Source organism: Dermacentor variabilis, chromosome 10 (assembly GCF_050947875.1).
Source record: "Dermacentor variabilis isolate Ectoservices chromosome 10, ASM5094787v1, whole genome shotgun sequence".
NCBI classification, from domain to species: Eukaryota; Metazoa; Arthropoda; class Arachnida; order Ixodida; family Ixodidae; genus Dermacentor; species Dermacentor variabilis.
Genome location: NC_134577.1, coordinates 32492982 through 32515050, shown reverse-complemented (window position 1 = coordinate 32515050; position 22069 = coordinate 32492982). Strand labels below are relative to the sequence as shown.

The window sequence follows — 22069 nt, the reverse complement described above, 5'->3', positions numbered from 1 at the left end:
GGAAAGGGGTCACTCCAACCCCTTTCCCCCCGCTAAACTCTTCTTTTCCTCGCTCGCTAGGTCACGTGGTCCCTTTTTAACGAAGTCCGACAACGACGGCACGGGGTCCGCATCAACAGCTTCGTTGTAAAAAGACAACGCATATCCAACATAACCTTGGCATTCAACTGACTCGAAGGTCCTTTGGCTAGCAAGGTGTAGGTGTGGTAGCGTACGATGCGCGAGCGGCCTCGTCGCCTGTGAGTGGTACGCAGTGACGTCATCGAGGCCACCATATGGTTGTACAGCTAGCATGGTGAAAAGCTACACGTCACCCCGCTTCGCTAATCTAAGAGCACAGTGCTGGCTGTGAATAGGACAACACGGCGTATGTGGCTACTCGTGATTACTCTTCCTGGCCACGAAGACGATGGCGAAGTCTGACTCTGCCGAGGAAAGAATGTTGACGAGAGGCGCACGTGTGGCGGCAGAAGAAGGTACCACATATATCTAAAATACATTTAAGAATACACACATTCAGTAGCACATATCGCAATGGTCCAATAATGGGCTAGCCCAAGAAAATGACCAAATTAATGGCCCGAATTGGCTAGACCAAATTAAGGCGATGCCTCTGAGACACTGCATGTCCTTTGTTGTGACGTATTGTTCGACACAGCGGAACAATGGCGCGGTTATTGGTAAAACCTTGTCGGTCAATTTCTTTTTTCATGTTAGGCTAGATCATTCTGTGGCGCTACACAAGTTGTTAAGAAACGGGTAGCCTAGATAGAAAAAGAAAAACGCCGTTGAGAGGCGCGCGTGTGTACAGGCGATTATGTGTACAAGTGGGCACAAGATATCGCGCTATCACGGGAGCGCGTGTCAAAACTCTGCGATGCCAAACAGCATTCTTGCGCCTCCCTCTGTCGGCGCAAAAAGCCCGGTGTCGAGATGTGGCATTGAGCACGCACGCGCCCTCACTTCGTCGCGATCTTTCCTTTGGATATTCGGTGTAATTTGCGTGTTTCGATGAAAAATAAACCGTGTTTCGATAAAAATAAAATGCTTGCAGCACGTCCTTCCAGGAAGTGCTACAGGACGTGCTACCATCGCTCGTTGTGTAGCGACTTGTTTCTTCTCGCTAAAGTTAGCAACACACACTGAATCGTCCCAGCAACTGCCTCTCTTTACTGAACGCGACGGGATCAGCCAGGAAGGGGGACTTCTTTTCGTCAGCGCTCCTCCTCGGGTGGGAAGAAGAACGTCACCATGGAATCGTTGACGGTCGCTAGCCGCTCCAACGTCTTCTTTTTGTTCTCGCAGAGCATCTGGTCTCGGTGCACTTCGTAGACGGCCCAGGTGAGCATGACACCCTTCTCGCGCGCCTTGGCCAACGCCTGGCTCACCTGCGGCGAGCCGATCGAAGAACCGGCGCAAGCGCGTTTAGAACGCGACACCAGTGGCAAATATCGAGTTGAGTCAGATTGAAAGATTAGGCTGCCGAACTAACGAGTTCTCGATTTGTAACGAAAAGGGAAGTTTTTTTTTTTGTAAGCAAGAAAAATGACGAAAATGAAAAAAAATCTGAATAGCGCCACCCTGTTTTAGACTGTGGTATGCCTTTCATCTATGTGACGCATGGCCTCCGAGATTGGTGTTCCTGCCGACGTTGGTTCCTACGGCCGCTGGATCGGCCGCGCGCCGCCGTCCCATCTCGGAGGTCATGTGCGAAGTCAACACTTTTATGAGTCACCTCACGGCGAGCGGCATCGCTTTTCCTGATTACAGGCGCCGATGCGGCAACCACCCTCGCCAGCCCAGGCCGCGAACGCTCGAAGAGGTAAATAGTTAAAAAAAAAAACACCTAACAGCTGCACAGAGCGAGGTCCCGTGTAGCTGACGTCAACTCCTCCGCCTTGGCGCGGGCGGTTCGAATTCAGGAGAAGCAGCGGGACCTTCGCCGGCAATTTTTCTACCCGACAAAGTGAGATATTGGCACAGAGAAAACGATGAGATACTCCTAGAATAATGATCTGCCGTTGATGCCGTTGATGACGTATGTTATGGCGTCCTGTGTGAATCACCTCCTGAAGAACGTGGAATGCAAACTTCTTTTCCCTCGACCCTGTCAACCGATGGAGGTCTCACCTTTACGCGAGTGGCATTGTTCGTCTCGAAGACCATGAAGATGCCGCTCTGCTTATTCGAGTACGTGGCGGTCGAAGCGGCGGGATTGGTTTCGTCTTCAACGATGCTGGCGTCCGGCACATCGCACAGCGCGCTCATGTCGTCTGCGTCGGATATTAAAAAAAAAATTACCACGGATACATCTAAAACAGACGGACAGTAATCAATGTATATGATACAGCTCTGTGATATATAGCACTAAGATAGAGCACTGATATGGCACTTCGTAATTGTTGTCACCTCACGTAAGGTGTAAACTTAATATCTAATTTGCAATAGGTAATTCAACAACCACAAAGCTGCAAAACAGTGCAATTGGTTGTGAGCATTTAATTACACGCAATTACTTAAAGGGACTTACTTAAAGGGCCAGAATGTGTTATGCGACGTTGATGGAAATAAAATGACCATAATTTAAAGTCATAAAAATCCAGCACGCTGTTCGCGGTTTAAGTAGGAATTATGATTTTAAAGTGGCAAAGAAAGTTGCCACTTTAAAAGTTGGTTGGTTGATTACCAACCATAAAAGTTGGTTGGTAATCTCTTTCAGGGAGGTTAAAAGCAAAACTGCTGGAGTGGAAACTCTGTCCCGAAGGTGAAGCCACAGAAAAGGGGGCACAATGAAACAATAAATAAACGTTAAAAAATGATGAAGGAGCGCTTTTCGCACAGTTCCCACGAGTTAATCAACAACCTTGGTTAATCGAGGCTTATTCTACCGGACAGATATGTATCTACGCGTATCTCTGCATTACTGGTATCAGTATGAAATATGAATATCCTGGCACACTATATTGGGGGAGAACGCCATCAATATTCAGAAGAAATTACTTTTTTCGCTGGGAAAAAAACCATTTTTTATTTCCTAGTTAGCCTAGCATTGCAAATAAAAGAGCGAAGTCGTTTAATCTGTAAGCGGATATCACCCGACAAGGTTCTATTTCAATGAAGGAGAGGCGAGCGTTGGCTTCACCTTTTCTGGTAAGAAGCTACGGCAGCTTCCACTGCCAGCAGTTTTTCTTTAGCCTTCTTGGGGGTCCCTTTAAGCATATACGCATGCTTTTCCGGTATTGCCAGGATATATGTAATCAACCAGTATGCGTGCTCCCACTTTATAGAAACTCTCGCTGTAAAAAACTGGTGGCGCGTCCATCCTTCGGAGCTGACTGCTTAAGTTAATGCGATTCGCAATGTGGTGATGAGTTTTATCTGTTACGATTATTATTATTATTATTATTATTATTATTATTATTATTATTATTATTATTATTATTATTATTATTATTATTATTATTATTATTATTATTATTATTATCGTGATGACGGAAGTAACGAGAACGAGGCTGCATTGTGATATATGCGAAAAAGCAAAGTGTTTCATAAAGAGCTTGACGCGCTATCTTTAATCGTTCTATTATACATGCACACTTAATGGCAGATAACATGCGGCCCATGTGTCTGCTCAGTAATACAGCAGCCAACGCATACCTGTAGTGGCCCAAGCAATTACTCAGCTTGGGTCACCAAGTGTGTCAACGAAGTTGGATACGGACGGACAGACACGCGCACCGCAGAGTGGTTAACGTTCAAAGGGGGGCAATTAGACGGGCTAGCTGACGGCCGTTGATACTTTCTGCTTGCGCTACGATGCGACAAAGACCAGGTCGGGAAACGTGGACAAGCGATTCGTGCGCAAAGCTAAAACTTGGCATCTCTGCTTTTACGCTCGCATCTCAGTCTCATTCTTGCGATTTGTATATACACACGACACCAATAAACCGGTCGTAAGTTTTGCGCACCTACTACTACCACTACCACATAGCAACTACAGCAGCAATAACTACTTCTACTACTACTACTAACCAACAGCAACGACGTCTACTACTACTGCTGCTGCTACTAACTACTACTACTACTCGCATTTAGAAACCACCGGTGCGCTCACCGTAGAAGCTGTGCATGCACTTGTCCCCGAACTTGGTGGTATCCTTGAGACCGCCCAAGGGCTTGAAGAGGTACACCGCAAAGCTTGTGGAGAAGGCCACGCGAAACTTCGCGTCCTTGAGCTTGTCGATGGAGTTCAGCAGGCGTTCCTGCGAACGGGAGGCAATCTATGGAGGGAGCGCACTGCACGGCGGTAAGAGATGGTCTACCGACAGGCCAACTCCCATATCTCTCCCTGTTCAAGCACGCGTGAAACGCAGAAATTACCTCGTTACACAGCCTCTCAACCAACTTGAGTAATTCTTTTTCTCTCTCTCTCTCTCTTCTTTTCTTTTTTTCATTTGAGAAACGTTTACCGACTGTAAAAGGTAGTCGAATTCAGGTCCTCACAATGTTGAGGAAATTGCTTAAAGCTTGTAAGTTGAAAGAACTCGAGCACGAAGTTGAGCTCTGCATGCACAAAAAGAAAGAAAGAAAGAAAGAAAGAGAGAAAGAAAGAAAGAAAGAAAGAAAGAAAGAAAGAAAGAAAGAAAGAAAGAAAGAAAGAAAGAAAGAAAGAAAGTGCAGTTTTATAAATTGCACCCGTTAGAGCATTTAAAGAGAATTAATGCCTCGAAAATAGCTCAAGCAGGGAAGAAGAAAAAATAAACAGGGACGAAATGACGCACGAGCACAAAACACTTGCCCTTACGTGTCCTTTCGTCCTTTGCCGCTTCAGCTACACTATGGTGACGGAATGCAAACCAGCGCGCTTTCAAGCCTTGGAACAAATGCGGTGCTCGAGCTTCCACCTTATACGCGAAATCGCTACAATCGATCAGTGTCAGGGTTTTACAAAAGTCGTGCTCACAAATTATTGACACATTTTGTAGGAATTATTAGCTCGAGGCGAACTCCGATACCGCCTACTAATGCTGCTACTATGCGCCTACTAATATATATATATATATATATATATATATATATATATATATATATATATATATATATATATATATATATATATATATATATTGTGGTTTCACACCTGCTTACCTACAAAAGTGGACAAAATACATGCGTCTTTGGTATAACACAGCACTCATAATGCGCAACTAAACGAATGAAAATGAATTGGCAGCCAAAAGAAACGAAGGTAAACTTCCGCGGATTCTCGAGCTAGTAGCTTCAAGCTCAGGTACAGCCGGTCAAATATCATGCCACCTTCTTGTGTGTGACGTCATTACTTCCGCTTTCCACTTCCGGGTTTCCAGGAATTTCGTCAAAGTGGTGCTCACGTGGCGGGTCTATGAAGTCTACGATTCTGCGCTTCGATGTGCGCTAATCAGTGATTTCTAATTAATTTGAATTATTGCAGACACTTCAGTAACTCAACTTGTAACTTAATTTATGCTCGGCTCTCATATATATGTATATGTATGTATATATATATATATATATATATATATATATATATATATATATATATATATATATATATATATATATATATATATATATGTAATGAAACCCATGAATTTTGTGCTGTACTATTTTTTATAGTTTTTTCTGATTTATTTTGAATTCCCTCCCCGGTCGTCTCAGGAGGTGAACCGGCAGCGCAGCACAAGAAACAAGTGTGTCACTCGATGCTCGTGCCAGTAAAAAATGGACGCACGATCTTACAAATCCGTGGCTCTGGACCGAAAACAGATCTCGCAGTTCTGCAAACCGCAACTGTTAGCAGATTTGAAGCTGAGAAATTTCATCTGCAAGTTTGCAATTTACGAGGGCCCTTTTGCAATAGAAGGGCATCGCAAAAGTCCTACACTCACAAATTTGAGGCAAATTTCCGAGCAGCCTACACATAACCCACCAATTTCGTACCCTTTAGATGTAACAGGAACAGTCTGCAGATTTGTGATAACGTTATTTATTTATTTCTTAGATACAGAGTTGAAAACTTGGCGTTTGGTGTTTTCCTTTTTTTTCTTCGGTCTTGCAACTTTCAACAATTTTTTTTAGATAAAGTGACCGTCTGTGCTGGTTCATCCGCTTCTGTAGATTAAGAGTAAGCTCGATAAACCGGAAAAAATTTGAAAAGGAACGAAGGTTTGCCCGACGCCATCTTCAAGTCCTCGCGTACGTCAGCTATAGCCGCGGCGTCGTGAATTTTGTCACCATCTGCTCGCACCTCGTTCATTCCTTTTTCTTATGGCTAAGGCTGGACTGGGTTGTATTCTAAAACAGTCAAAGCCTGAACTTGGCAAGTTTACGGAATATTTAGTGAGCCGCAGCGTCCCAAATACGAAAATACTTCGAAATCCGGGACGTACGTCACATTGATGTATACCGGCGCGAAAGTGAAAGAAAATAAATTTACCTTTAGCGTTACTTTCTGTTCTCATAACGAGCGTATCACAGTTTTCTTTAAAATATACAGTTTTGAAAGGATACCTAAATAGTCCAAACTGGTTTATATCTTTACGGTCCCTTCCGGCTGTTTCGGCAGGATTCATTCGCTTGCTCTTAGAGGTGTTGCAACAGAACTACTTGTTGGCCTAGTTGGTGCTTGCTAAAAGGCATGTTTTTTTTTTTCGCCGCAAGTTAAAATACACACAAAAGGAAGACACATGCCCGTGTTGTCTTTATGTGTCTTACTTATGTGTGTGTTTTAACTTGCGGCAAAAAGATGTCTTTTAGAGTTGTGTATGCTATGTAGCTGCTGTGCGCCGGATGTTCTGCGCATATGTCTCTGACGTTTTTATATAGCGGAGCTGCATTATAGCTATAGTTTCCAGCGTTTCGTGATGTGCGTATGCAAAAACGATGGCGTCGCCTACAGAGCTGAGATAGTTTAAGCACAAGGCAAAATCGTGTCAGCGTAGCGTGTCCCAGCTGCGCTTGAGGCCAGATGTGTCAAATACCGGCGATGGATGATGGTTTGACGCGTTGCGATCGACGCAAACAACGACAGCGAGGCCCTTGCGCCCTATGCCTTGCAGAACGACGGGCGAGTGCCTTGCCGTGGGAATGTGCCGACGCGTCCGCCGTATACAGACTGGGGACGGAATCGTTGTCGCCACCGTATACGTCCATCCCGGGGACGTCAAAGAGGGACTTTGAAGACTTTATGAGCGACACATTTGGGTGGATCCTCCCGGCGGCACCCCAATTCAATCGTCACTGTGGGCGACATTAACGTCGACGTGTCTCGTCCCGGCAGGAAGTGGTTCTTGGCGTTTCTCTTGGAAAGGCTCGGCCTTCAACGTTACGCCAAGACCGATGTCTGCACGACGCGCCATCGGTCGTTCATAGACCTAACGTTCGCTAAGAACACCTCCAGCGCCGTCACAGAGCCCACGGCCGTCTGTCGTAGCGACCGTAAAGCCATAGTTACTGCGGTCACGAGGTAAACGTAAATAGAAATAAACACAACGTGCGCGTTTGCGTTAAACTGTTTTGTTGTTTTGTCTTATTTTCTTCATAGTTACATACATCTCCGTCGGTCATCCACCTTCGCAGAATGTAATGGCTCTGAATGTTTTTTCTTCAACATCAGAAAAAGAAAAAAGATCTATATGGTTCTATCGTTCGCTTACCATGCTTGGCGGCTCTACGGGGTCTAAGGCGTCGCCCGTGTACCGGCTCAGTGGCAGTATCTTGCAGTTAGGATGGCTGGGGACGTCCACCAGGTGGGTCAGCAGTATAAGCAGGTCAATGTTGCTGCATCGCAGGGAGACATGCAGTCATGCCTCGTCGCCCGCTTGATGGGCCGCGTACGAACAAAAATTTTCAACAGTTCCTTTTACAACAAGGCTGTCGAGGGCGCAGGTCTCCGGCAACAGTCACTAGACTTAACTGCGGTGCTAGTGCCAACGGGAGCCGAACGCCGTCCGTCGGCTTTAAACGACTTTGTGGCTTGACAGAGAGAGAGAGAGAGAGAGAGAGAGAGAGAGCTTTCCCAGCAAGAAAAGGCACCTACAGTCTACATTATCCCTCAATTTTTCTGGTTCTCGACGTTCACATAGCAGAACAAAGTTTTTCGCCGCGTGTTGTTGACATGGCGACGACAACTGCGCCAATTTTTAGAGGTAAAATACTGCGCTTACGCCTTTGAACTACCTGAAAGAAACCGTATTGATTCGGCTGGAAACCGTGAGAAAAGGAACCGGTTTGTTCATATTCTCGAGAACGATCTCAGCCGCTGCGACATCTACGCCTTTCTATATGCGGTCGATCTATCTTATTCACTTGGTGTGTTCTAAACGTGAACATCAAATTTATTCCCATTGATTCTAATTAATTTGCTGCTCCGCTTGCGAACGTCCGCCAATCGAATCCATTTATAATGACGTCGCAGAATCCGCAACGTTTCAAACCCATTCAAATAAGTTTCAGAAAGAATGAAAAAAAAAAACGTTAATTCTGTGAGCACAATGTGAAGCTTGTGACTGACCGCTGTGCTGTGAAGCACAATTAAAATGTGACCCGCCGTGGTTGCTCATTGGCTATGGTGTTGGGCTGCTGATCACGATGTCGCGGGATCGAATCCCGGCCACGGCGGCTGTATTTCGATGGGGGCGAAATGCGAAAACACCCGTGTACTTAGATTTAGGTGCACGTTAAAGAACCCCATGTGGTCGAAATTTCCAGAGTCCTCCACTACGGCGTGCCTCATAATCATAAAGTGGTTTTGGTACGTAAAACCCCATAATTTTAATTAAAATGTGGAGGCTACAAATGTGGAAGGCAACCGTGGCTTCATTACGGTCACGGAGCCTATGCGCCATACGGCGAGTTTCGTCCGCGTACATGTATATCTTTTGAATAACGAACTGCTTTCTATAGGATGCCATGTTTGAAGCAACTTTCACAACTTCGAAGTCGCTAAAATGACGTCAATAGTTCATGAAAGTTGCAAGAAATGCCTCCGGCCGCCAACTCGAAAACTTTGTCGCTAAACAGACAAGTCGTAAATCTAGCGGCAAAATCGCTAAAATGGCAACAGTGATTAGAGACGGCTAAATTATAACAAAGCAAGGCTGATTTTGTGCTTTCAAAGATGGTTAGGTTAGGCGGTCCAAACGAAAATTGGAGGACGCTTAAGCTTCGCCTTCAAGAGTGGAACGCGATAGCGTTATCGCACCCCGTTCGCACCGCCCACTCATTCGCTCGGCATGCTCTTGACGAGACGAAGGGGAGAAGCGGGCGAGTGGCGCGCCACCTGTCGGGGCAGCGCCGTACATTGCGAGGAGGGGGTCTTCTGTGTTTGCCGCAAGATGGCGCTGCGTGTGCGCCAAGCGCAGATGAAATGTAGCGGAAACGTACTTCGCTACTCGTTTAACTACGACTTCTGTAATTTACATGCTCATAATTACCGATATACACCACATTATAACTTTCTAAAACACGTTTCTAAGGCAACACCGCATTCACTAGAGGCGCTTTTGTCCCGTTTGAACCATCGAACTCATGGCCGAGTGGTAGCGTCTCCGTCTCACACTCCCGAGACCCTGGTTAGATTGCCAACCAGCCCATCTTGCAAGTTGTTTTTATTTATGAATTGCCTTCCGGGATTTTTCGCTCACGGCCAACGCCGACGACGCCGACGACATCGGCCTTTCTGCGACACGAGCTTCCTAACGCTGTCGCATTAAAACACGGTATCATGGAAGCTTGAGAAGGTGAAACTTGTTTTGGACTGCCCTGGTCACAGCCTCCTCTGCAATGCAGGTACGTAGGGCGCGTCCCGCAGAAAGCTCACATCGCAAAGTCGAGCGTCAGCCTGTTACACGTACTGACGCTCGACTGACGCAAATGGCCTACTTTGCCTCCCCCCCCAGCACTTCTGACAGTGAGGGTGGTGTTGGGGGAGCAAGTCCCCCTCTCCCTATAGGTACGCATATGCCGCTTGGGTCCCCTGTTTCCAAAACTCCTTATTAAGGGGATACGTGTACTCACGCGACCCCCTTGAGCTCTTGCAAGGCGCTGGCGTCGTTCTTTCCGCTCGAATCCTTGCCGCTCAGTTTAACTGCCAGGAAGGTGGTCTTCAGGTTGGTCGTGTTCTTGTCTTGCGCCGCGTCTAGCATTCCGTTAATGCTCTGCGGGAAAGAATTCGGTGGCGATTTAGCGGCAAAAGAGAGAAATGCGTTAGCGTCACGTCGCACCTCTCTGAGGTCCCTGATCCATGATTTAAACCTCGTTCACCACAATGCAAAGTGCATGTGGTCAATATATATATATATATACATATATATATATATATATATATACACATATATACACCTGTCACATGTCGCTAAGAAGCCGCAGTGGTTGCTCAGTGGCTATGGTGTTGGGCTGCTGAGCACGATGTCGCGGGATCGAATCCCGGCCACGGCGGCCGCATTCCGATGGGGGCGAAATGCGAAAACACCCGTGTACTTAGATTTAGATGCACGTTAAAGAACCCCAGGTGGTTGAAATTCCCGGAGTCATCCACTACGGCGTGCCTCATAATCATAAAGTGGTTTTGGCACGTAAAACCCCATAATTTAATTTTTATATATATTTATTTAGTTACATGTTCCTTACAGGCCTCGTATGATTCATTGGGTGAGAGGGGCGGGGCGTCAGAGTAATAAATACGACGAAAACTGTATATTCACGAACGCACCACCATATAAAACCAAATCATTGTACAAGAGAGAGACAGAGAGAGAAGAACGCCAGCTGTACAATATAGCCGACAAAACAGCGCGAAAAGATGAAGTCGGTTAAGAAAATGCGACAACGATGAACGCTCTAACGCTAGTGAAACAAGGATAAGAAACACCAAGAATAAAGCAAAAATTACTCACAGGGGACCTTGATCATGAGAAGGAAATTTACAGAAGAATAAAAATGGGTTGGAGCGCATACGGCAGACATTTCCAGATTCTGACTGGAAGCTTATCATTGAAAAGAAAGGTGCACAATGAATGCATCCTACTGGTGCTAACATATGGGGCAGAAACTTGGAGACTTACAAGGAAGCGAAAGCGAGTTAAGGACCGCGCAAAGAGCGATGGAGCGAAGAATGTTAGGCGTAACGTTAAGAGACAGGAAGAGAGCGGTGTGGATCAGAGTGCAAACGGGGATAACCGATATTATCATTGACATCAAGAGAAAGAAATGCAGCTGGGCGTGCCATGTAATTCGTAGGTTAGATAACCCGTGGTCCATTAGGGTAACATAATGGTTGCCAAGAGAAGGGAAGCACAGTCGAGGACGGCAGAAGACTAGGTGAGGCGATGAAATTACAAAATTCGCAGGTGCTAGTTGGAATCGGTTGGCGCAGGACAGGGGTAATTGGAGATCGCAGGGAGAGGTCTTCGTCCTGGGCAGTGTACATAAAATATGATAATGATGACGATGATGATGATGATGAACTCGGAGGTACAACTAAATAGACTAACGCGTAAAAGTGAAAACAAAAGAATACAAACCACCATGCCACTTTTGACGTCAGTATGCATTGAAATTCGAGCGTATGACCTGGGTGGAGTTTCTTCTTGACCTCTTTTTGTCGACAATAAAATCAGGGAGGGCGTTCCGTAATCGTATGGCACGAGGAGGCTACGACCACTTGAACGCGTATAGTATTCACGTAGCATTATAGAAAACACCTGTCGTTATGCAAGGCGATGGCTTCGCACATTGTGTTGTCACCTGACCGGTATTTCTTTTTTTTCAACCTGCGCAGCCGATTTTTCGCTTCACTGTGCCGGCTGTACCGACTGGACCATGCACCCACATCGGCACTACGTTTGCCTTTTTTTTTTCTTTTTTACGGTTCTCCTTACATTAGCACATTATAATGTCGCATGGTGCAATTCGAAATTCCTTTGTCAACGCAATTTCTTTTCCTTCTTAAAACACCGGGTATATTGTTGTCGTGGTACTTCCACGTATTCCTTTGGCTGTTTATGGGGTACTATATGGTTTGCGAATAAATTATTTGCAACAACACGGCACGAAGGCTATAAAAATGTGTACCGTATTTTATAAAACCTTTGGATAGTGTTCAATTCTCGGCGTATCGCAGCATTCTCTTCAATTGTGTTCGTTACATAAAAGAAAACTGCGGTACACTTTTCACGAGAAGCGTTGACAACCTGCCGCGTTGTAGCTTGGTGTCTATGGCGTTGCGCTGCCGAGCTCAAGGCCGCAGGTTCGACGCCTGCCACTACGCGTCCGCGTATCGATGGGGCCGAAACGCTAAGACACGCGTACATTTAATTTAGGTGCACGTTAAAGAATCCCAGGTGGTCAAAGTACTCCGGAATGCGCGCTACACAGCATGCCTCATAACCAGATCGTGGTTTTGGCTCGAAAACCCCAAAATTCTATTTTATTTTATTATAACATGACGCCCCCCCTTCCCCCTCCTCCCGCTCTCGGTGCAGGCTTTGTGAATCAACTCTGAATAAACGGATTCGAAAATCAATTCTTACGATGAGCCATGCAGGAGAGTCCGCGGAGGAGGGAAAGAGAAAAGCAGAAGGCAGGGAGGTTAACCAGAATAACGCCCGGTTGGCTACCCTACACCGGGAGAATGGGAAAGGGGAAAACAAACATGACAGGGAGAGAGAGGAGGGAAGGAGAGAAGGAAATTGCGGCAAGTTCGTTGACGCGTGTGGTCTTATAGAAATTGCATTAATAGTCACAGATGGTCGCGCAAGCACGCCGTCAGAGCTTTAGCTCGGGCCCAACTCCGACGCGGCCTATTCAAATACACGTAAAACGCAAAAAACGTTCTTCTGAGATATCCCCTGGACGAATTTCAATGAAATTTGTTGCATTTGAGAGAGAAAGTTAAATTCTAGCGACTGTTGGAAGCGAAATTTCGATTTAGAGCCTGAATCTTGTTAAAAAGATTTTTAAATTATTCGACCGTTCGAAAAAAATAGAAGCACGAAGTTTACAAATTCATAGCTCTGCATCAAGAACAGACATTGCGGTTCTGTAAACGGCATCCATTAGATCATTCAAAGCGGACAAATTCTTTATGTCATTTTACATATTACGTGAATTTGTTGCGTCGGTTACAAGGGTTCTGCAAAAGCTATATTTCCATATTACTAAACTTTTTTATATTCATGTGTAACATATCAATTTTGTCCGCTTTAGATTTACTATTAGATACAATTCACAGAATTGTATTATCATCTTTCGTTGTTAAGTTACAAAGTCGTAAACTTTATAGTTTTGTTTTTCCAAATTTTCTATTTTTGTGAATTTTTAATAAAAAATTGACGACCTAACTCGAAAATTCGAAACAAGCAGTCACTAGATTTTAAGTCATTTCAAATGCAACAAACCTCTTCAAATTTGGGGCAGTGGTTGCTGAGTAAAACAAATTTTCCTTTTACATGTATTTAGATAGGAGCAGGCATTCTCAAATCATGAACAGTAGGTTGCCACTATACCTCAAGAGAAAAGTATATAACAGCTGTGTCTTACCAGTACTCAGGTATGGGGCAGAAACCTGGAGGCTTACGAAAAGGGTTCTGCTTAAATTGAGGACGACTCAACGAGCTAAGGAAAGAAGAATGATGGGTGTAACGTTAAGGGGTTAAGAAAAGAGCAGATTGGGTGAGGTAACAAACGCGAGTTAATGACATCTTAGTTGAAATCAAGAAAAAAAAATGGGACGTGGGCAGGACATATGTAATGAGGAGGGAAGATGACCGATGGTCATTAAGGGTTACGGACTGGATTCCAAGAGAAGGGAAGCGTAGCAGGGGGCGGCAGAAAGTTAGGAGGGCGGATGAGATTAAGAAGTTTGCAGGGACAACATGGCCACAATTAGTACATGACCGGGGCTGTTGGAGAAATATGGGAGAGGCCTTTGCCCTGCAGTGGGCGTAACCAGGCTGATGATGATGATGACCCGAGCTAAAGCTTCCTCTGAAGAAGCACAAAAGTGCCTTCACCGCAGGACTCCGCAACTCCACTTACGGTCATGATGTTCTTGATGTTGGCAAGGTTGGAGTCCGTAGCGGCGTCGGGGCGAAAGTAGTAGGCCAGGCCGGCCGTGAGCAAGCCGTTATCCTTGTACAGCTGCTTGACCTTTGTGGCTACTGTGCTCAGCTGCGATTTCAGCCAGGAGATGTCGTAGGCCGCGAAGCTGTACCCGTAGTGCTGCAGCTTGACCGTGCTCGTGTTGGTCACGTTCGGGAAGCCCAAGTAGTCGAGCTTGTTCCTATAGGCAGTTGCGCTCTGGTAACGCAGAGAACAAGCAATCAGAATAAACGGAGGGGAACAGGTAGACTCATAGGTGCCTAGCCAATAAACTTACGAGTAGACGGACGGAAAGATGAACTAAGTAGGTAGACAGATATATTAGGTGTCCAGCTAGGCATATTGTTATCCTATGTATAAGCATGCATATCCAATATGCGCGTAAACAACCAGGTATGTATATATATCCAGTATAGACTCCCTTTAAGACGAACTCAAAGGGACCATGAAAATTTCTTCTTCTTATCTGAAAAATAATTGGCAACATGACCAGGTGCACCCAAACATCTTACTTCAAAACGGTGAGTGAAGTAAGTTAAAGTGGGGGAAAGTGACATTAAAAAGCATTTATTCATCTGAACTTAACAGATAACCGTTTTCAAGTGGTACTCTTGCTTGGTTTCATCCAGTCTATGATGGATGTTTGGCGCTTCTGTGCAAATGAGCGAGCAGCCACAAACGATGTCATCTGACCTAACGACCTTGAAAATCCATCTGAGCCTTCGTGCTGCTGTAAAAAGTTCACTAGGGAGTTCAAGCAGGCATCTGCGGTCTCACAGGTCACCGGTGCAAGCTCCGAGCTAGCATAAAGTACGAAGGAGCGCGCTGAGAGCGCGGCAAAGCACCGCAACCTGTAGGAAAGTCTAGGTGACGTTGAGAGAGGTGGGGAAGGAGAAACGATGCGAGGCGTGGCGGAAGAGGAATGTAGGCGGAGGCGCGCTGGGTTTATCTCCTCTGGCAGTTGCTACAGGTTTCGTCTGCGATACGGACGTGCCGGGTTCGTCTCGTGATAACATATCGTCCTCGCGCGCGCCGTACGTTGTGTGCGCGAGTGAAAGCGTGCGAAAGTGAGGTCGACGACGGCGGCTCAGTCTCGCGTGCGCAAAGGCAGAAAGGGGGAGGGGGAAGCGCGCCGTCCTCCGTCGCCAGCGTGGCACAGGGGAGGGGAGGGAGGTGGTGTACTTCGGCCGCGCACATCACGCTGGCTTTATCTTGAACGCGATCTGCTTTGGCGTCACAGTCTATAGGTGGGCCGATGGCCCCCCGTAGACTGGGCGCTGTGTTCTCGCCGTTAAGTTTGCGTTGAAGCGACAGACAGCGCGAAGGCCACTTCGCTCGCTGCTGCTGCCGCGATTCCTCACGCCAGAATTTTGACAGCGAGCGTACGCGGTCATTGAGTGCGATGTGTTCATGTATGCCTGTGCGCGCTGACACCATGCTTGTTAATTTCGTTAGTAAGGGAATGTTTACAAGGGGGCGTTCTCCGGTGGCTGCTGCGTACGCCGCTGCCGCGCGAGCCCTGTCATGAATACGATCTGCGATGCAGACGGTGTAGGCGCACCGAAAGCCGATAGCTTCGTATGCGCTATCGCGCCCACGCGCTTATGCGTCACCCGCGTTCACGAAGGGAAACGTCACTGTCTCTTTTTATTTCCTCCTCTTGTTTTCGCCTCTTTCCACGGGCCATGTGCACCGCAGGGCCCTAGGCGGGTGCCTTGATGCGCACGCCCAGGGCCCGACTCGTCGAGGCACGCCTGAGACAGTTCGTCTTAAGCTTTTGAGACGCTGTCTACACAATTGTGCACAGCAGGAGAGTTCATCAATAGCAAGAGCACTGATGAAAACAATGGTACTTAAAATGTGTTTCACACATCTTGAAACACTTATTATTGGAACTGTGCTGCAATTTTGAATACCTTGCAGAATGTTTTAGCAAAATGAGGGGCGGTAGATGGCTGGGTGTTTTTACACTCTGTCAGCGTGCTCTATGTAGCGGATTCACTTCTTTTATTGTTTTTCACGATGTCATGAACCAGGCATAATTTTCAATTGGCTGGATATGTGCTTTTCAAGCTTCTCAAAACACGATATAGTATGTGTTCTCATATTTGATGTTCCCGCAGCGAGTCTTCGGACTGAGTTGAAATATTGCAAACTCGACAAAACTCGCTAAACAATTTAAAATGTTTAGTCTTTTCTGCAGCTGTACACTTTCTATGATTCTGAAGAAGAGATGTGGTGAAAGCAACTTTTCAATCAACGGGATAAAGTGACGTCTGAAAGGGTTAAGCGGATTTTTTTTTTTGCATTGCGTCTATGAAAAACCAAACAAAGATTCTCATATTGCTCGTTATATGCGAGAATTCGGCTTAACCGAGTTCGTCTTATATATATATAGTGACTGGATTTTTCTATGGGCCAAGTGTATTTAGAAAGATGAGAAGCACAACTTCGCGGTTATCTTCGGTTTATTTGCCCAGCAGTTTTGGTCGGTTGATCGACGTATACGTCTCATGGTTGCGATTAACGAAAATCGGGCCCCTTCGTCTGACCCTTTCTTCCGGTTCGTTTAAAATAAACAAATAACTAAACAAATAAATAGATTATGACGGCGCAACTTCGCGGTGCCACGTAGTGCACACAGAAGCACTGCACTATGCTAACATAGCATCACTGCAAGGCGCGACAAACAGTGCAAGATACACATACAAAACATTAACATCGCGTTGAGAACAGACCGCACGTCACCGGCGAGTGAGAGACAGAAGACGTGAAGTATACAGAAAGCATTGCCGCTTTTCTAAGAAGGGATAAAATAAGCTATCAGCATGGTCGGGCGTGCGGAGCGGCCGTGCCATGCCAGTATTGGCATCGCACGAGAGGTACCGGAATTTAACACAGATGGCGCCAGTCCGCCTCCTTTATTTCCGTAATTTTTTTTCTCGCTTACAAAAGAGCTCCGCGTTGTTGCCACGATACGCGGAGTGTTCGAATTTACACAAGCCCATCCTATCAACTTACAGCGCGAGCCAAATGATTTTTGGTTTCTCGTCCCTTTGGGAAAGCACTCGCCTTCTTCATGGTTGTATTGCGCTCAGTTTTACACACGCGATATTAAGGACGTACAGGACGTGGACGGACGTAGCGTTCACCAACTAGCTCCCTTCATTGCTTTACTCGCCTTCTTGAATTGCTCCCAGCTCTGGTGATTGTCGTAGGACAGTATGTCGCGCTGGTAGGGAAGGACGTGAGTGTAGACGAAGTAGTCGCAAAACTGGCCCGCGAATATGTCGTGCGACCCCGACTCCGAGAACGCGCTGACCGTGCAGAAGATGTACGCCACCGGCCGCTTGGTGGGCACCGGGGTCGTCTTGGTCGTCGTGGACGGCGTCGCCGCCTCTGCGCGGTGACGCGGCAGCGACGCGTGCACGCTTGTGCGTTACGTACACAGTTAAGGCGCAGAGAGCTAGGGTTACGACAGGAAGACCTCAGTGCGCAGTCTTCCGCATTAGACGAAGCGATACCAGCCGTAGGATGAACGAGGGAAGCCTCCTCCCCTCGTACTCTTACGGGACATGCCCCCATATGACGTGTATATATATATATATATATATATATGAGATCTCCATGCCGTCTGAACCTATAAGACATATGGGAACAGGTGGGTACCCCATATGTTCACATGGGGATCATACGGGACCTTACTTACACGACATAGGGGAACATACAAGTGCCGAATATGTCTACGCGGGGATCATATAGGACATGCCCTCATATGATACACAGGAACACACAGCTTTTTATACAGAACTACCATACCTTCATACGGAGATTACATGAGATGTGCCCCATATGGTATGGCAAACATACGACTTCTATATGGAACCACCCCCCACCCCCACAGGTTCACATAGGGTCACATATGGGATATGCCCTATGTGGTGTATGGTAGCAAACGGATATCGGAGCCTCATATGTTCATAACGGGTTATTGGAAAGGGGCAAATTGTTTTTTGATGGGGTCAACCTGGAGCCAGGCTTTCTACATCAAGCGCTTTTCCAGCGCTTACTTGACTCACCCTACCTCTCAAGGGCCAAGCTTTCGTACAAGCGGGTACGAAACGGTAAGCTGAGGATAATGTAACTTCAAAATGATGGTATGAGTCACGAACTCACAATATAGTTAAAGCTTACTTGCATCCTTTCTGGGAAGACCGATTTCGTCGGACTACGTAGGAACGCCCTGCTTACCGCGCGCGTGGCTTTTCTTTTTCTTGTTTCCCCCCCCCTTTTCGCCTCTGCGTCTCAGAAGAAACGGCAGAAGAAAACACTCACCCTTAGTACCACAACTAACCAATCCTTTTTAACGTGTCCAGATTTGGGCCGCATTGGCTCAGAGTTCCCTAAACTTGCCACGTTCATTATTTTGTTCCTTTAGAATGCAATGTAGTCCAGTTTTATCGATAAACAGTTAATTTGGTTATAGCAGACATAATCTATGACGTACAGCGTGGTTGGTGCCAAAACTTCGAAGGGAGTCGTCGCCACCCTCCTTTCCTTGTTGCGCCTTTTCTGGCTTTCTTGCTTTTCTGGTAATTCCAGAAGGGTAATTGCTAATACAGCTGAAATCATTCTCTTTGATGTCCCTGAAAATTCAGTTTCTTTCCAAAGAAGATTGACGACTGCAGAACTGACTTCCTCCCACCCTTTCACAAAATCTCTTCTCGCGGTGAGATGGAAGGGTAATTGCGCAAGCCTAATTGCTAATACAGGTGAAATATTTTTTTTCTTTTATGTCCCCGTAAATTCAGTTTCTTCTTCAAAGACAACTGATGACTGGCACTCACTTCCCGCCACTGCTGCCATGACGAATATGATTTTGCTTCTGCAATTTTAAAAAACACTTCTCTTGCTTTTGGGTACTGTTTGTTGCTTGCAGTTATCGTATTGATATCTTACACACTTTATGCTATGTTGATTGCGCGTATAGGTTTTGTTTTTGTGACCACATACTTAATTATTATTTTTTTGTCCTACGCAGCCCCTCCTGACACGTCCATCGATTGCTTGACCACATAATTATTATTTTTTGTCCTACGCACCCCTCCTGACGCGTCCATCGATTGTTTCGCGACGAAATTATGTAATGTGCCCTTGTCAAAACGCTGGCTCTAGTCTGAGGCTTCACTCATTCCACCACTGTCGGTCATACGCGCACGAAATTCATATCGCACACTTGGCGCCAATACGAAACGGAACGTTCAATTATTCATTAATTATTCTTTTTTTTTTACAAGCTGCGAAACCACAATTTCGTCCTTGCAGGACGGACACTCGTACAGCGAACAGCCAAGAGTAAGAAAGTCCACAAGGGATATGCAAAAACAAAAACCAGATACCAAATTGCACTAGAAAATAATTTGAAGGCAAAATTGCAACGCACCGATAATTCCAATGTAAGAAATTGCGTTACGAGAATTGCAATACAACATACAAATAAAATTAACAGTGTCAGTGGGCATTTGTGTGCGTTTTTGTGCTTTGTGTGTGTGCACATGTTTTTGTTGGTAGTGAGCAGTGCGCGAGTGCATACGCAGAGGCAAAATGTTGACGCCGCAAACGACGTCGTGGTCCACTTACGTGTGGTCTCCTTAGCTGCAGACAGAACAAAGACAATAGCGTTTTCATCTCTCTCTCTCTCTCTCTGTCTCCATTCCCACTAACAATGGTTAGTGTGGGAATAACAACGACCTTTCAACGCCCCTGCGTTGAGAAAGAAGAAAAAAAGAGCGTCCGGCTGTAGTTGACAAGCGCGTCATTCTGCGTCCACAAATCCTAACGACGTAGTACAATTGTTCCGAGTATCCAGGCTCAGTAGTACGAGCTTTCTTTCTTTCTTTCTTTCTTTCTTTCTTTCTTTCTTTCTTTCTTTCTTTCTTTTTTTTTTTCAAATATGACCGGAGGGAAATCAAGCGCCCCGCTTAAATGGACACAAGTAAGGAAGAACAGTAAATCAGTTTGCACCGATCAATCATTCGTTTAAAACTCAATTTTTTCCCCGGTAATTTCGCGGTAAGAAAGAAGTCCGTTACTTTAAGAGAAAGAAAAGGTCAAAGCGAAACCCCGACGCCTGTACTTAACTGTGACGTCACGGGTTTGAAAGTGTGTTCGCGTATTTGGGCCGTTGGTGGTTCAGTCAGTTTTTTCCTTCTTGCTGCGATCAGTATTGAGCTCTCTTCGAGCACGATGTAGCCCATGGTTGCCGATAAGAAATTAACTAGGCCCGAGCAGACGTCGCCGTCAAAATCTGTGGCGTCACTGCGACGTAGTGCGGCTACTTCACCGCGGCGTCGCCGCCTGAATTTTAGTTCTCGTTTCAATTTTTTTAATTTCATCGGGTCTACCCTAACGGCAAGAAAGACGCCCTAGTGAAACTCGATATATATTTTTTTCTCTTAAGCGTTCTACAGATAAACATTAACTTCAGCTGCTGTGCTGTTTCTGTGAAAGAAGCGAATATATCCGAGTATATATATATATATATATATATATATATATATATATATATATATATATATATATATATATATATATATATATATATATATATATATATATATACGAGTTGTGTTCAAAAAGTATCGAACCTTTGGTCAGCACAAATACATTTATTCATTAGGAGGTAAAAAAACCCTAGTCCCCTTCAAAGTGTATAGCTTTCTTGGTAACGCAGACACTTATCCCAGAGCTTCCGCCATTGTTGGAAGCACTTCTGGAACGTGTCCGTTGAAATAGTGATCAGCTGGGCCATCGGATTCCGCATGATGTCTTCTCTCGACTCAGATCGGGCTACTTTGAGCGGCATTTTCAGCTTGATAAATAGCCAACGGTCACGCGGAGCCATGTCAGGGGGAGTACAGGGAGTCTGGCGAACCACGGGAATGTTGTCTTCGGCGAAGAAAGCCTGAATCCGATGCACGGAATGGGCGGGTGCGCTGTCATGATGGAGCATGCCTAGTTTTTGCTGCCCACGGATCGGGTCGTTTGTGCCACACAGCATCACAAAGGCGACGAAGGACCTCCTGGTAGTACTCCTTTTTTGATGGTTTTGGCCTTGTGGTGCGTACTCACGGTGCGCCACCCGACGGGAGTCGAACGGTCGACATGACCTTGACATTGCTGCATGACCTGGAGACGTACGCGCTTTTTTTTCCCCCTCGGTCATGTCGGACGTTTCCACTGTGACAACTGCATCTTGGTTTCTGGGTTGCACCCATAAGCCCACCCCTCGTCGCATGTGGTCACGGGTGTTCAGAAAGTTGGAGTGGGTTTGCTGTTTGCATTGTCCAGCAGGTACTGTGCGATTTCCAGACGGTATTTGCTTCTGCTCCATTGTTAGCAGTTTCGGTACGAATTTTGCGGAAACTCCGCTCATTTGCCCGAATCCTCGGTCAAAATTGAATGTACTGATCCAACGCTACACCCGTGTCTCGTTCGCAAGTTCTCGGACAGTGATGCGACGGTTCTCCATAACCAAAGTCCGCAATTGCTCAATGGCATTCTCACCTCGGCTTGTTGACGGCCTGCCTGGACACAGTTCGCTGTCCACTGATGTGCGAGCATCCTTGAAGCGGTTGTACCACTGCTTCATCTGTGAGGTACTCGTGGCATCGTCCCCAAAAACCTGTCGAATCTTGCGAATGGTTTGCATGGCTTGGGTGTCGCCAAGCCTTTGGCAAACTTTGATGCAATATCGCTGCTCATTTTGCTATTTACTGGAATCCGACAAGCGCTCACTACACTTCCTTACTGAGAGGTCGACTGCCAGCAAGTAGCGCTTTCCACTCACGCATGCGCACGAATGTCCCCTACCTATCTCCAGCGAAGGAAGACCCCCGCACTACATTGGTTTACGTGAGAAAGAAGAAGG

At 46.1% G+C, this 22069-nt stretch overlaps 1 protein-coding gene across 1 annotated transcript; it reads right to left on the bottom strand.

Annotated features, from left to right (window-relative positions):
- Nucleotides 1-1124: 1124 nt before the first annotated feature.
- On the bottom strand, nucleotides 1125-21850 carry LOC142559995 (uncharacterized). The gene is made up of 8 exons (XM_075671728.1): nucleotides 21706-21850; nucleotides 17321-17538; nucleotides 14077-14337; nucleotides 10057-10196; nucleotides 7695-7818; nucleotides 4115-4262; nucleotides 2131-2273; nucleotides 1125-1388 (listed from the first exon to the last, which is right to left on the bottom strand). The coding sequence occupies exons 1-8, from the start codon at nucleotides 21848-21850 to the stop codon at nucleotides 1215-1217; spliced, it is 1353 nt and encodes a 450-aa protein (XP_075527843.1). The 3' UTR covers nucleotides 1125-1214.
- Between the last annotated feature and the right edge of the window lie 219 nt (nucleotides 21851-22069).